The sequence below is a fragment of the Stomoxys calcitrans genome, chromosome 3, assembly GCF_963082655.1.
Source record: "Stomoxys calcitrans chromosome 3, idStoCalc2.1, whole genome shotgun sequence".
NCBI lineage: Eukaryota > Metazoa > Arthropoda > Insecta > Diptera > Muscidae > Stomoxys > Stomoxys calcitrans.
In genome coordinates, this window is record NC_081554.1 from 184,524,657 (window position 1) to 184,541,865 (window position 17,209).

At 38.7% G+C, this 17,209-nt stretch overlaps 1 protein-coding gene across 7 annotated transcripts in view; it reads right to left on the bottom strand.

The window, feature by feature from the left end:
• Nucleotides 1–4,570: 4,570 nt before the first annotated feature.
• LOC106084394 (sarcolemmal membrane-associated protein) overlaps nt 4,571–17,209 on the bottom strand; it is a 32,295-nt gene continuing 19,656 nt past the window's right edge. For 6 of the 7 annotated variants that reach the window (XM_013248046.2, XM_013248047.2, XM_013248049.2 and 3 more), the window contains 3 exons: nt 12,664–14,606; nt 8,181–8,921; nt 4,571–6,959 (listed from right to left, as the gene is read on the bottom strand). In XM_013248046.2, the coding sequence (XP_013103500.2) occupies nt 5,406–6,959; nt 8,181–8,921; nt 12,664–14,604 (4,236 nt within the window). In that variant the 5' untranslated portion in view covers nt 14,605–14,606 and the 3' untranslated portion in view covers nt 4,571–5,405. Of the gene's footprint in view, nt 6,960–8,180; nt 8,922–12,663; nt 14,607–14,939; nt 15,027–17,209 lie in introns of those variants that run through there. The other variant, XM_013248051.2, reaches the window with a different exon arrangement.

Here is a 17,209-nt window from a genome sequence, read left to right on the forward strand (position 1 = left end):
ATTAGCCAATCACGGATATATGGGACTCGGTTTGTTTGTTCCGTATACACTGAAAAACGGCAAAAACCCATTTTCTTGAAATTTTCGCGTATTGGTCTGGAAGGAAACATAGGCTATATGTAAGTTTTTCGGTATCGAAAGGGGGACGGACCCTGCCCCTTATGCCAAAAACACAATCCACAATCAAAAGTGGACCGATCGGGACAATATAGGTATCAAATGAAAAGTATTGGAGATACGAATATGGTATTAAAATTTGAGTCTAAGTACCCATCGGGCCGCCCCAACACCAAAACTCCCCAAACAGACATATTGGATGTTCATTTCAATATGGGGCTCAAATAAAAGGTATTCAGGAGTAGATGACAAATATGGCATAAAACATTAGGTCCAAGTAATGGGAGGCCGCGGTATTTGAGGGTATATCCCCAAATGGGCATATAAGCCGATCATGGCAATATGGGACTCAAATGAAAGGTAGTAGGGAGTAGATTACGAATGTGACATTAATATTTGCGTTCAAGTCCAGGTGGCGCTTTTCCTCCTAAAGATTCGTCAAATGGGTTATTCAACTCTAATGACAGTATGGGACTCAAACGAAAAGTATTTGAGAGTAGAAAACGAATTTGATATCCAATTTTGGAGCCAAGTTTTTTGGGGGACCACCCTAAAGCACCCCCTAACTGAACTTCATTTCCGTTGGGAATAAAGAACGAATTTGATATCTATTTTCAGTGCAAAGTGCCGGTGGCCGCTCCAGCCCCAAAACTCCCTCCAAACGGTTCATATTTACCGTCCATGGTGATATGGGGCCCAAACTAAAGGGATTTGGAAGTGCAGCACGAAGTTCATATCCATATTTGAGTTGAAATGTCTGAGACACCATCCCTCCCCTGACGAGAACATTAACCAAGGAAGAACATTACCACCAGGAACCGAGAAGGGGCAAATTCTCAAACATCAATGAGTGACTTTCGATTCAAGTTTAAACTGATAAGGGACCTTTTTTTATAGCCGAGTCCGAACGGCCTTCCGCAGTGCGACATTTTTCAATTACCATGCATGGCATTGTACCTCGCAAGCCAGCATTAAGAGGGGATAAACACCGCTTTGTCAGATGTTCTTGCCAGGATTCGAACGCGTTCAGCGTTAAAGGCTACAATGGCACAAATCCGATATCCGCATTCAGGGCGAAGTGTCCTCAAACTAAAAAGATAATAGAGAGTAAAAGAAGGCGCAGCGGATCGGGACCGGTTCGGTTAGTAACAATATAAAACAAATCTAAATTTTACAGAAAATATGAAAGTAGCCACTAAAAGATTTTGTAACAAAAGTTAAGTTAAACTTAGCAAACAGATGAATAAAAATTAAAACTATCGAAAAATTAACTAAATTTATAAAGAAAAAAAAATTACAATAATCAACAAATGGTTTCCACCTTTTCTGTGTTTTGTAACGAGTTCCTGCTTTTGAATTTTTTTTTTAATATTCAGGTTGAGGTTTTTTGTTTGTTTTTTTTTTACAAATGCAAAAATGTTGGTTTGTTTTTGTTATTTTGTATATGAATTTTTTGTTGCTTAATATGCGTCGATCGTAATTTTGTAAACACTATTAAAAGATTTAATATTAATATGGAGAAATCAAAAAAGTCCAACCGTTGGCTTTAGAGGACAACAAGACGATGTTTTGGTACATTCTCTTCCAACCTAGCCTAAACAGCTACATAATTACTTTACCTATTATTTTTTTTATCTTAAATATCATCCATTTATGTTTGCTAGTTCAAAATCTTTAAAATTTTGTTGTGAAACACAATGGATTTGATTTTATAAAGAGTAACAAAGCATTTGTTAGAAAATAAAATTATGCAAAAAACTTTTCGAATAAATGGGCATTAAAGCAAATCTTGTTATTTAATTTCCTTTAAATGTCTGATTTGCTCTGAACTTTAGGATTTTGTCTTTGAGCTAAAAAAGCAAAATTTGAAAATATTCGGTAGATCATAATAATTCCTTTCAAGTTATTTGTTAAGTTCTTTCGTCTGGTTGATTCTGTGGATTAAAAAGAACCCCTGACCCTGATTCTGTTCGTTTTGCCAGAACCGCCTCCATCAGCGGTCGGTGAGGTGTAACCGGTGCATGAAGTGGTATTATTTCCGATCTTGCTCTGGCCTCACTTCACTACGGAAGCATAGTCAAACTGAATATGTTATAAGGTGCTGTGCGAACATAGCCAGCAGTGGGTCACAAGCGCCGTCGTCGAATGGAGGTGGGTGATTGGACTTCGTCATACACCATTCCGCGCAATATAGACCCATCTCGCCTGGCGCTAGTGACCCCTACATGGAGTGCATGGGGATAGCAGTTAGGTCCGGTACTGCCGAGATAGAGCTTTCAACCCCGACATAAGTGGGTTACTATCTGGCCATAATCGTCTGGTTCTAGGGGACTTTAATGCGCATCACACTTCATGGCATTCTTCCCTAGGTAACGACCAGTGTGGCATAGCTTTGGCAGAGCATATTGAAGGCTTCACGTTTTGATGCCCCCACTAGGATTACGAGAAGGTGCAGCAGATCGCCAGACATTTCCATTGCATCCCCTGATCTCCTGAGTGACGTATCCAGACATTTCCATTTCCGTCATCTCTTTGGACCAGAGACCGCACGACACACGTCAACTATTTAACTGCCCGGCCAGACCCACTCGACTCAGACCCAGATCCCTGCGGACGCACCCCATCTTAGTCGCAGAGTTCCTGGGTTTTGACACTCAACAGAATCAAGCAGACGAAAGATAGAGCACAATAAACTGCTACAAAAACAGCAACCACAACCATACCTCCTAGTCAGAATGAGTAGAGATGGGCGATGGGTAAGTACCCAAAACGTAATTTCCCGGTAAATTGGAAAAATATCCGGGTCTTTACCCATTTATACCCAAAAGCTGGGTATTTATAATCATGGAGATATCTTGGGTATAAAAACATTTTCCAAACAATTTTCAAATTTCACCAAAATCGGATGAAAAATACTCCTTTTATGGGCTCAATAATCTATATCGGGAGATCGGTCAATATGGCAGCTATATCCAAATATGGTCCGATGTGAACGATGTCCGACACGAAGGTTTAGAGGCTTTCTATAGGCCTCTAAACCTTCGAGTCGGACATCGTTCACATCGGACCATATTTGAATATAGCTGCCATATTGTCCGATCTTCAAATGTTGCTGTTTCAAATTTCATCAAAATCGAATGAAAAATGCCCCTTTTATGGGCTCAATACTCTATATGGGAAGATCGGTCTATATGGCAGCTATATCCAAATATGGTCCGATGTGGACGATGTACGACACGATGGTGTAGAGGCCTATCGAAAATCGCTGTCAAATGTCATCAAAATTTTAATCCAATTTTGCTGAAATTTGAAACAGTGAGTAGGTTAAGACCTCCCAACATCCGACCTAAATATGGTTCTGATTGGACTATATTTAGATATAGCTGCCATATAGACCGATCTGCCGATAAGGGGACTAAAGCCCATAAATGCTTCAGTTATTAGCAGATTTCACTGAAATTTGAAACAGTGAGTAGGTTAAGACCTCCCAACATCCGACCTTAATATGGTTCAGATCGGTTTACAATTGGATATATCTGCCAAAAAGACCAATATTTTGTTCTACAAAAATGAATAGTGACATATATATTAGACCACTCAATGTCCATGCCGAATTTGGGTGCTTAAGTTATCCAATTTTCACCAGATTGTGACGAAATGGGGTTTACATATACACCCGAGGTGGTGGGCCGAGCCGAACTTTGGACTTTACTTGCTTTACTTGTTGCTGTTTTGTACTGTTATCTGTGTTTTCTTTATCTCTTCTACCTTTTTCTAAGGCGAACCTAAGGACTCGGAAAGAATGGGCTAGTAGACGAGATTACTAGTCATGTGCCCTCCAACCTAACCTATCATACCGCCTCAATCCTACGACAGCCGGTTGTACGTACCGGATTGATCCAATGGAATCCTTCATCGGCCAGGACTGCCGCCTTAATGTACAACACACTGCTACAACAACAGGACAAGACGATAAGACCTGATGGGTTGCTTGTTGAACTATTTAAGAGCGAAGACGAAAATCTAGTTAGGCGTATTCTTTAGCTTGGGGTCGCATTCTCGTTTCAGAAACAAGACAATATATGCCATCTACAGAGTTAGTCTGCTTCATTGGCATTTACATATGTAGATGTTTAAGCTTTGCCTCTCTCGTTGTTTAATCATTCATAGCATAATGATATTTTCACTTATTCAAGAATACAGAGATGGGTATGTTAAATTTCTAAATAAGCATTCAAAATCACGTTAAAAAAACGGATAATTCAAATACAGCTTCAGGTTAATTTACACTACAAGTTCTATACAAATTGGTATGACACATTTCTGGTGAAAAAAAAAACACTCATGAGACATTTGAAAATTGTGTTTACAAAAAAATCATTCAACACACAAAAACTATAGTAATAATAATAATATTCTAGTGTAAAAGAAAACTTATATTAGTAGAGATTGGTTTAGAAAAAGTTAAACTCTCATTTTACATACAGGCCTTTTGTTTTTTTTATGGTATATTATAAATATCATGATGTATGTGTGTTTCTATGTGGTTTGTGTCTATGAGTTATTAGTTAATCTATTTAAATGGCTCTTTTTACTGTTGATTGGATTTTTTTTTAAATTTATATTGTATATATATATAATAATAATGTATAAAAATGATTTGAATTATTTTTATAGCATGCATTATTTTTTTGTTTTTGTTATTTTACTTTCATTCATTACCTTTCCTTTATATATAATTTTCTCTATATTTTTGTTTGTTTTATTTTTAGTTAAATTTATTCAATATATTTAAATATATGCCATATATTCTCATTGCGTTTCAATTTGTTTTTTGTTTTAAATATTATTCTTTTATGTATGTGTTTGTTGTGTATATAAATATATGTAAAAATTTTAAAGGACAAACTAATAACAACAAAATGATAATAATAATAATAATAATAATTAGTAATTAATAACTGAAAATTTCCTTAATAGACGACTTGGACGACGATGACAAACGAAATTTCTAAATATTCGTGCGGTATTGGTTGGAAGGAGAAAGAGGAGATAGTTGGGCGGGAGAAAGGGGGTGAACAGCAGTTAAAGGACAGTAAAAGTCATTCGATTTGAGTTTAGATCATACTAGATATAGAGAAGGGAAATAGGGAGTCGGGAGCTGGGAGCTTGGAGCTGGAATCTAGGATCTGGCGACCGTTAGCCGGCTGTTGAAATAAGTCAGTGCTCTTCTATTTAGGATTTAATAACGAAAATATTTAATAATATGTAGAGAAAGCGCGTATTACTTAAAAATATGTTGATATAAAATATACTATAATAGCTAAAACAACAAAACCACAGGGCAAAAAACGTTTTAGCAAAAGCTCTGAAGTTGTGGCAACAACAGCAGCGCTTCGACCAGCTTTTAGCTTTAGTGTGGCAATTTCATTGCGCAACTCAATGTTTTGCTTTTGTTGTTCCTCCAAACGCTCTTTGTAGGCAATCAATTCTTCTTCACGTTCCAGAGCACTAATATTGATATCGGCCATATCGTTTTCAACAACCACCACATCTTCCACCAACCCATGCAATATGCTTTGGTTGCTGCCTATGACATCATAGAAATCTTGCGAATTTGAAGTTGTCGCCGCAGTTAGGTTGTCACATTTATGGACATTATTTTTATTCTCATTGATAACTTGCTCCAAAGCTTTTTTATCCTCTTTCAAAGCCTCTATGGTCTTATTAAGAGTTAACATTTTCTCTTTGACATCATCGCATTCGATTTGCATTATTTCCAGTGTCTGGTGGGCCTCTAATTCGGTTTGTTGCAGTTTCTCATTCAATTTGCCCACCTGTACTTGGTATTCTTTTAATTGTTCTTCCAGCAAATTATTGGGGTGTAGCGAAGAGGTGGTGACTTCATGTTTTATCGTACTATGTGATAAACTATTAACAGGGGAATTTAGGCTTTCAACTTCGTCGGTTATGCTATCGGTGTCCAGATCAATTTCGTCACATGAGGTTCTTGAGGAGTCGGGAGTTTCCAGTAATCGATTGCTGTGGGTCGACGTCGCTGCCGCATTTGGACTTTTTGCGTTATGGCCTTGCAGCTTGACCAAGGGTGGTGGTGAATTTTTCCCACTCTCCAGGGTTTCTTCGCTTACCGTATCCTTAATTTCATTATAAGCCTCTCTTAACATATTAACACTCGACTTTAGCAATTGATACTTTTTATTACGTTTGGAAAGCACCTTATATGATGAAGCTGTAGTTGTGGCAGACAAGTTGGAGGTTGACTTATCACCATTTCGTTTAGCAGCACCACCACTTACACATTCAATTACTTCTTCTTCGTCGTCGTCGTCGTCTTCACTATTCTCCTCGAAATCGTAAACATCTTTTACCGTTGTTGTACTTCCCTTCTTTTCAATGTTGGATAGCTCTTTCTTTTCATCATCCGTTGTTTCTCCTTCTTGACGATTTTCAATTTCGGCCTCGAGTTGTTTCAGATTTTGTTCAACATTTCTTAATTTAGCCGTAAAATCGGTACATTTCGCTGAAAGTTTTAAAGATTGGTGATGGTCCTTTCCTCCTTTTACTCCCCTAAATTTAATATTATCCTCCTTCTTGTCTGTGTTGTTGTCGTCCTCACTAGAATCTGCTGCCTCATCCTCTTCGTTCTCATTACAGATGGCTTTGAAGATATCCAGGGAGCCTTCATTTTTATTTAAATCGGAATTTTGTAGCCATTTCATAATGGTCGACTCCTTGACTCGTTTGGGAGGTGATGACTTGCCTTGGCCTAGTGAGGCCAACATTTTAGCCTTTTTAGATTTAGACATTTTAGGAGATTTATCCTAAAGAAAAAATATGAAAATAAATAAGAACAAGCACGAGTTAAAAACATGTAAAAAATCATTAAGTTCGACCGGGCCGAACTTTGGATACCCACCACCTCAGGTATATATGTAAACCCCCCTTTTCGTCACAATCCGGTGAATATTGGATAACTTATTCGGCACAGACATTGAGTGGTCTAATAAATATAAGTCAATGTACAATTTTGTAAAAAATCTTGGTCTTTTTGGCAGCTATATCCAAATATAAACCGATCTGAACCATAATGGATACGGATGTCGAAAAGCCTAACATAAGTCACTGCGTCAAATTTCAACGAAATCGGAAAAAAATGCGTTCGAGGGTTCTTTGTATATAGCACCTATATAACGAAAGGCTTTAAAATTTCAGCGAAATCCGATAAAAATTAAGCTTTTATGGGTTTCAAACCCTTTATCGGCAGATCGCTCTATATGACAGCTATATCTTAATATAGTCAGATCTGAACCATATTTGGGTCGAATGTTGGGAGGTCTAAAACTACTAACTGTTTCAAATTTAAACAAAATTTAATAAAACAGAAAGCTTTTATGGGCTTCAGACCCTTTATCAGAAGATCGGTCTATATGCAGCTATATCTAAATATTGTTCGATCTGTAGCGTATTTAGGTCAGATGTCGGAAAGCTTAAAATAAACCAATATTTCAAATTTCAGCGAAGTCGGTTAGAAAATAAAGCTTTTATGGGCTTCAGACCCTTTATCGAGAGATCGGTCTATATGTCAGCTATATCCAAATATAGTCCGATCTGAACCATATTTAGGTCAGTTGTCGGGAAGCCTTGGACTACTCACTGTTTCAAATTGCAGCAAAATCTGATAAAAAAAAATAAAGCATTTATGGGCATTAGACCCTTTATCGGCAGAACGGTTTATATAGCAGCTATACCCAAATATGGTGCGATTTGGCCCATTCAGGAACTTAACCAGCGTGCATTAAAAAGATGACTTTGTAACAAATTTCAGCTCAATATCTCAGTTTTTGAAGGCTCTAGAGTGATTACAACAGACGGATAGACACGAAAATCGTTAAATAGTCTTAGAATTTTACTACGATCCGATACTTTGTAGGTCGGAAATTGATATTTCGATGTGTTGCAAACGGAATGACTAAATGAATATACCCCCTATCCTGCGGTGGTGGGTATAAAAAAGGGTCTAGTTGATTTTTTGGGAATGTTACCTTTTTGTCTTCGTTCTCTATACCATTGATATTATCACCAAATATGGAAGTCAAGCTAAGTGGAGGTTTCGTAGCTAAATTCGTTTGTTTCTTGGTGTCAGCAGAAGGATTGCCACACTCATTATTAGAACCTTTGCCCGATCTTAAGGCATCCAAATCATCCTTAGCCTCACTATCAATTAATTGGCTTTTTCTATTGACGACGATCTCATCATTCTCATTCTCATCATCATCATCGTCGTCATCGTCATCATCATCATCGTCGTCGTCATCGTAATCATCCAAACCCATATCGGCTATGGCGGCATCCAATTTTTCTATAGCTTGTTTTTCTAATATCTTCTCTTCATCATCCAAGAGATCGGCTCGCTTTATCAATAACTCGGATATTTTCTTCTTCAGCTCTTCACATTCTAGTTCACGCTCTCGCAATTTTTCGGTTAATTCGACAATTCGCTGTTCTTCGCGTTCTTTAGCCTCCTGCTGTTGACGCGTCACTTCATCTCGGTATTCATTGTATTCAGTTTCGAGATGCAAAAGACGCGTATTGACGTCTTGTAACGTCTGTTTGGAGTTCATTATCTGATCCCGCAACAATGCACACTCATTATCCGATTGAGTGTACGCAGATTCCATTTTGGCTAGCATTTGCATGGCATCACAACGTTCTTGATAAACTTTGCGTAAGGCCTCTTTGGCTGTATGTTGATATGAATTTTTATCATCCAAAAGTTTAAGAACCTAGAAGAGAAAGAGCAAACAACATATAGTGATGAAAACAATAAAATATATATGTATGACTTGTATGAATATCATACATACTAAACTGCAAAGAGAACTTTTTTTGAATGTTTCTTTAGAAAAATAGACTTTAAATAGCAAAATAAAAGTTTACTAACGCAGTAATTAAACTTTATCACAGATGCTGTACGTTTGAATACAAACTGTGATTGTGTTAGTGAACAAAGCTTCAAATTTATATGTGATAGAGGCATCCCTACACAGAAAGCCAATCGATTTGATATCGTATGTTATGGTTTATTTTGACAGTTTGCAAGTATGGCAGCACTATTGTGAGCCCGAGTAGACGCTGTGCTTCTTCTTGATACACACACTATAGCTGTGTTCGGGAACTCAAAAATTTGCACAGATTCTTACTGGAAGTCGTTCGCGTATTTGATTTGCCAGCAGAAGAGAGCGCGAGAGAGAGCAAATTTTGATAGTTAGAAAATAGAGCACCTGCAAATTTCTACTGGGGCTTTTTTTGCCAGCAGAAAATTGCAACTTTGAACCGATGTTTTGTAAAGGTCCGCTGTTTTATAAAAAGCAGCCGTTACATAAAAATACAAAAGGTAACGCCAAAATGGATCAAAAATTCAGAGGTAAGTAAGAAGTAAAAATATTGTTTATTGGTAATTATTAAATTTGTTTCAATTTTGTTTACTTTTAATGAAAATTCATGGCAGCAGTTGTAATTTTAACTCGTGTCGGATTGTTCTATATTCTTGAAAAATTTAAACATTATATCCTTCCAGACACCAAGAAAAGAGCAATTATCGGTTTCTTAAGTGTTTATGGAATCATCCTCATCGGGAAGCTACGATGAAACCAACACCGTTACTTTGAATTTGTTAAGGAGGGAAGATGCTGCCATGGGATTGAGTGGGTCTTGCTGGGCAGTTAAACAAGTGACACAGTGGGATTAGAAAAAATTAATGCAAATTAGTCTGCCAATTGTGAACGGATACATATATCTTTAATGTTACAAAGTGTCCGCAGCCGTCACATGACCAAATATAAAACTCCCTTAGCCTCACATCAGTGGTCGTAGTAATTTATTTAGCCATAATATTCCAAAGCGTTAGATGGTTAGCCCAAGGTATTTTTGTTAGCACAACAAGTGTACTTTTGTGTACGGTGATGACATGTACAGCAGTTGTAGTGCTATGCAGCCTTCGAAATGCATGCTGATGCTCGGCGAATGAAAATTGTCCAACGAGAGGAGCGGGAGGAGTAGTCCCTCATGCGTCTTGGCTACTGATGAGAGAAGGGAGATCGGTCTGTACGTCTCCCCCTTGCTCGTGTCTTTTCCAGGTTTCAGCAGCGGGATCAGACTGTCCATCTTCCAAACATCGAGTACTGTATTAGTGTTCGGATAGGCTGAGGACAGTTGTAAGGTAATCGACTCCAGGCAGATCCAGATTCTTCAGCATCAGTGTAGGTTTGGAACCAGCGCTTTGCGCGACTTGGCGCCACGGATGACATTTGTAGCTTCGTGCACGGTTGTTGTTGTACACTGAAAGATTTCATCGGGACAATGCGGTAAGTACAACCGGCTGCCATGGGATTGCACGGTAATTTGTGATGGCTGTCCAGCGACACGGAGATCACGGATATACGAATGGCTCCCCTTCTAGCCCTGGAGGCCACCGTAGCGCAGAGGTAAGCATGTCCGCCTATGAGGCTCAACGCCTAGGTTCGAGTCCTGGCGAGACCATCAGAAAAAATTTTCAGCGGTGGTTTCCCCTCCTAACAAAAGTTACATACTCTAAAGATCTAGAACTGGTCATATCGAAGAGGTTACCCGACCACTGCAGTGTGTATCAAGCAGAGATTCTTGCAATTAAGGTAGTGGTGGAATGGCTAAGATATGTCATTACGACGATTGGCATAAATATCTTCTCAGACAGCCAGGCAGCTATTAAATCCCTGGATAACGTATTTCTGAACACAAAAACCGCCCTCCACTGTCGCAGATCTCTCATCGAGCTTAGTATTCAGGACAAGGCCCGAAGTGCAACGAATGATAGATGGTTACAAAGAGGGGGCTGTGAGCATTCCAAAACTATGTGGCCTCATCTAGACTTGAAGAGGTCTACTGCTTTGCTGTCATTGGCTAGAACAGACGTCTCAGTCATTGTGTCCGTCATGACAAGTCACTGTCTGATCGGAAAACATGCTGACAGAATGAAGGTTACCAGCAACGACTTTTACAGAAGCTGTAGGGACATCGAGGAAGAGGAGACTATAGAACACCTTCTGTGTGTGTGTCCCGCACTAGCAGTTAGAAGGAGTTCCACTTTAGGTTCCCATTTCTTTGAGAACCTGTCTGATTTAGCGGATGTGAACATTCGCAAGTTATTGGGCTTTTGGATGGTTCAACGGTAGGAACTAGGAGGCATCTTCCTTCTTCTGTTCCTGTGGTATCATAATGGACGAAAACGTCTAAGGGAATGAGTGGCAGACTGCCTCTTAAACCTAACCGAACCTAAATTTCTGTTCAAGGATTTTTACCACCAACAATTTGCAGCATCGACCAGATGTTTTTTGAAAACCAACTGTTTTATTCAAATAATTAGTAGAAGAGAATAAAGCAAAGTATAAGAAAAAGTATGCGAACAGACCTATTATGTTGGCATGTTGTTGGAATAGAAATCCGTTATACCTCCCAGTAGCGGTAAAACTCAGGATTCACTAATAGAAGGTTAGGTCACATGCAAAAAACACAAAGTGGATAGGCCCCATAAACATCATTAAGGATGTCAAATCTGACGATTGAAAATGTCATCATATAGGAGAAAACGTAAACAAAGAATGAATGTAAAAAGAGAACAAGTTGACATCCTCAATGCCAAGTACTGCCAAATATTAAAAAAAAAGTATATCGGCTGATCGCTTGGCTTAACCTTATTCAGTGAATCCTGGGTAAAACTGAGAAAAAGTCAAAGAAAGAGAAAGCTTCCATGAGAGTGAGAGAGTTCAGTAGAGACCAGGGATGATAAATAAGTTGGCTAATTGGTATTAAAAAGGTACTTTTTTACCATTTTAGTGTAAATGCTTTGAGAGATCTGCTCAAATCAAGCAGGAAGCCACCGTAGAGCAGATGTTAGCATGTCCGCCCGCCTATGAAACTGAGTTAGAATCATGGCGAGAAAATTAGAAACAATTTTTCAGCGACGGTTTTCCCATCCTATTACTGAAGGGAAGCAAGAAGAAGGTCAGTATAGCTATTGGTATCATAACGGGACAAATAGGACTACGAGCTCACTTATGTAAAATTGGTACGGCAAGTGATAGCATGTGTAGGGCATGCGGGGAAGATGATGAGACGTTGGAGTATTTCTTTTGTCATTGCCCGGCTTTCGTGTCTAACAGATACCGGCACTTAGGTGGAGACACAATACCAGACATGAACCAACTTAAGGGAGTGGTATTGAAAACAATTAAGGATTTTGTAAGTAGCACGGAATTCCTAACTTAAAATTTTCTATTTAGAGGTGACTTTATAGTTCTTAGAACGCACAACAAGCCGATTACTGGCGCATTAATATCTGCACCCTCTTTTCAACCTAACCTAAGGCCATACCGCTCTCTATTTGTCGTTTGTGGATTTTTTTGAACCTTTCTCTCTCTCAATATATTTCCATTCTTTAAATTCAGCTGTAGATTTTTGTTTTATTATTTGTAAATGTGTTTTACTTACCTCATTTCTTAAGACATTTTCAGGCACATTTTTCTCCATTAATGACAATTTCTTCTCCAGCGAATGTATACGATGCAGCAGTTGATCTTCTGTTATCATCGATTGCCAACACAGGGCGGAATTTTTGCGTGTGGCATCCAAAATATTCTGTATGCTACACAGTTTGGAGGCCAAAACTTTCTCCCGTTGTGCCGTCTCTTGAATGTACAAATTCAAACGATGCAAATCGTCATAGCTAATGCGACCCTCGCCTGAATAGGGACTACGATGATGGGCGGGCGAATCAATTGAGATGGCCTCACGGCCATCGGGCAAGTATAGTTTAACGCAGGCTATAATACAACCGTGCACCTCTTTGCGTGAATTTTCCACAACATCAACGCCAAACTTGACAATATCACCAAAATGCAATTCGGCTTCCTCATCGCCCAGTTTATTGTCATTGATGAAGGTACCGTTGGAGGATTTTGTATCTTTAACCCAAAATTTGCCATCGGGCGTATACCAGATGACGGCATGCTTTCGCGATAATACTTTACAATCGAAAATAGCATTATTTTCGGCAGCCTTACTCTTCGCAATCAAACGACCAACCATGCACTCGACATTTGGGGTGAGGGTAATGGTTCTGGCCTGAAACGGATGAGAGTTGCCTTCGCATATTAAGACGATTTTTGCTTGGCCATTGTTGTTGTTCTCAATGCAAGTAGGTACTATAGTGGCGGTGCCAGCGCTATTATTCGAAGAGGCCTCTAAGAGATTGCTATCATTTTTGGTTAATGATGGATTATCCACCAGCGACACCACCGACGAGGGCGATGACAATGACGATGACATGGCATTGGGAGATGCAAAGGATGGATTCAACTGTTGTTTGCCAGCAGCAGTCTTTTGCAGGCCCGCCGCTACATTTGCCGTCAACGACAATTGACTAAGAAAATTCGGCTGCAAACCAGCTGCGGCCGTTGAACTATTTGTGGTGTTATTAGCTGATGAAGAAATAGTAGAGGCATTCCATGCCGACTCTAGAGCACTACTTAAATCCTGCGATGTGAAGGGACAACTGATCGGTTGTGTTGGTTTGGTGTTCTGAATACTTTGTGTTTTCACCGTAACCGAGGGCTGCAGGGTATTTGTATTTGAATTCGGAGTAGAATTTGACTCATTCAAATCCTTAACGGAGGAGTCATTTACATCTCCTCCTCTGCTAATGATATTTGAAAGAGTTTCTTGTAGTTGCTCAGTACTATTGGTGATGGTTGTTGTGGTTTCGGCTATTGTGGTTTTTTCTTTTTCTTGTTGCTGTTCGTTCTGCTCCTCTTTCAAAGCGGTCTCCTTAGTATTCTCGGCCATTATTTTGATATTGCTATAATTTAAGACGGATGCCAAGAAATCGTCTTCTTTTAAATTGCTCGCCTCAATAGTTATATTGTTGCTGGACGTTTCCTTACATTCGCCTTTGCCTTTGCCGCCGCCGCCGTCGTCGTTGTCGTTTTTATCGCTAATTTTGTTATTATTGCATGCAATTTTTTCTGCTGTTCTTAAGGAGTTTTTATCTTTATTTTGTTGTTCGTTGTTTTTATCGTTTGCTGCTACAGCTACAGCTTTTATTATTGGCGTTGATATTGGTGTGGGTGCGTCAGCAGCAGTTCCACCTCCTACTCCTACTGTACCAGCAGCTGTTGTTGTCGTATTGGTATTGATGGCCGAAGACGATTCCAATGCTATACTCTCAACAATGGTATCAGTATTGACAATTGTTGCTGTTGCCGGTGGTGATATTGTTGATGTAATAGCAACAGCCGTAGTTGTTGTTGTTGCTGCGGTGATGGGGGCGGTTGTTCCTGCTGTTCCAGTAGCTGATGTGGCACCAACGACGGCAGAGGACGATTTCTGTTCATCTTCACTTTTATTTTGCCATTCGCTGCTTACTAAAACCATAACTGAAATAAAAACATTTGCAATAAATATTTTTGCAATCAAGAATTTTCTGTTTTTAGTAGAAAGCAGATGATTAGCCAAGAAGAAGAAGAAGAAAAACTAAACAGTAAAAGTGCTGAACAAGAAAACGAGAGTTCATAACGGCTGTAAAATGCATTGAAAAATTTGTGATTGCCTAACAGCAGAAGGTGGGTGGGTGGGTGGTTGTGTGTACGAGAGTATGTGCTTTAATTCATTGCTTCCACAACATCCAACATCCAATTAAAATTGAAGAACAGCAAAAACAAAAGGAATAAAAAGCGTTACACCAATTAAAAATGTCATTCTTTACTCACTCCCACGCAATGATTTGTTTAAGTAACAGGAAAAAGATCAAAGATGTTTTCCAAATAAACGTTTCCGCACGTCAGATAAAAAAAAATTTAAATGAAATTATAAAATAAATATTAATTGATAACTCTTGGAGCATGGCTTGCTATTACAGTTTTATAATCCAGTTATGTATAGTAAAGTAACTCCTTACTAAACCAGTAAGGAAAGGCAAAAGTCGGACGGAGCCGACTATATAATACCCTACACCGTCAAATATAATATCTCACACCTAATATTGTAGAGATCTGACCAAAATTGCGGCTTCAACTTCCTTAAAAGTCCATAACGGATGAAATGTATATATGGGATCTTTATCAAAATCAGGACCGATTTTATTGAAATTTTGCGCATGTAATGGGACGCCAAATAAAACAACTCATGCTAAATTTTGTAAAGATCGAACCAAAATTGTGGATTCCACAGTCTTAAAAGGCTATATCGGATGAAAGATATATGTGGGAGCTATAACTAAATCTGAATCAATTTTCATGAAATTTTCCACACATATGTAGACGCCAAATAAAACACTTCGTGCCAAATTTGGTAAATATTTGACCAAAATTGTGGCTCTACAGCCTTAAAATTCCATATCAGATGAACTAAACTAAATCTGAATCGATTTTTTTCAAAATCAATAGCATTTGTCCTTGGATCAAAAAAGTGACATATGCAAAATTTCGTGATAATCGGAGTATAAATGCGACCTGTACCTTGATCACAAAAATACATGGACAAACAGACGGACATAGCTAAATCGAATCAGGAAGTGACTATAAGTCGATCGGTAAACTTAACAAAGGGTCTAGCTCTTCTCCTTCTTAGCGTTGCAAACAAATTCACAAATTTATAATACTCTGTACCACAGTGGTGGGGAGAGGTATAAAAACATTAAAATTTTTAAGCAAAAGTCTTTTGCAGTATTTTTTGTCCATCCCGACGAATATCTGGTTTCATATAATTGAATAACAGGGAAAGTAAGATCAGAGACAACTGAGGGCATGTTGAAGCTTTTGATGGAGCCGCATTTTCTACAGTATACGACGGGATTCACCGAAACACAGAGGTCATTTTATCCCCACTTCTATAGGTGAAAATATACTTGTGCTTCACGAATCCACACTTCATTTACCAAAAAAATAGCGGCATCATTGGGCCCTTCTTCTCCGTCGACGATGCCAATCGTCACGTCACCGTGAAAAGACAACGCTACCGCACCATGCTCACTGATTAGTTTTGCCATGTATTGGAAGATATTGACCTAGACGACACGTGGTTTCACCAGCAAGGTGCAACAAGCCACACAGCACACGTTACAAACGATTTATTGAAGATTATGTTTAATGAGCATGTTATCTCAAAATGGCCGATTGGCCGCCTCGTTCGTACGATGTGACCTCATCTAGGCAATTTTCTTTGGGGGTACCTCAAGTCATTGGTCTATGCCAACAAACCGACGATGTGGAAGTACTCAGGACCAACATTGATGGGAAAATAGCTACCGTTTCGGCTGAAAACTGTGTGATCATAGGCTAAATTACATATTGAGAAAGAATTTGAACTTCACGCATAGACTGGTTGGTGGCGCTGTTGAATGTAGAAAAATGAGTATTATCTAAGAACATGCAGCAAGGAGAATTCTGCTATCAATGGAATGCAGTTTGCATGAAGAAAACTATGGCGTAATGCACGTAAATAGGTTCCGGCAGTCTTAGCTTCCAATACGTGTAGGATTCACTAATAGAAGGTTAGGTCACTTGCGAAAACATAAAGTGGATAGGCCACATGAACATCATTGAGAATGTTAAAACTGCCGATTGAAAGTGTCATAAAAATGAATGAATGTAAAAAAAGAACAACCTGACATCCTAAATTCCAAGTATTGCCAAAATTAAAAAAAAATATGTCGGTTGATCGCTTGGCTTAACCTTATTCGGTGAATCCTGCAATATGTGTATCTTTCTTTCTTTTATCTCTTTTTGCTGTAAATTAGATTTTCTTATTTTTTTCGGCAGAGCTGCTTGCATTAAAAAAAACTTGCCTACACCTATAAGCTTGACATTTGCTGTAAAATTTTGAAAGCACAACTATTTCTCTGTTATTTCAATCATCTTTGCATAGGTATGTGGAGTGCTGCTTCAATTTTGCACATCACTGTAGGTTCAATGTCATCAATGACTTTTTAATCTATTTTTAACCCATTTGTTATTTGATAAAAAGTCTTGTCTATTTACCT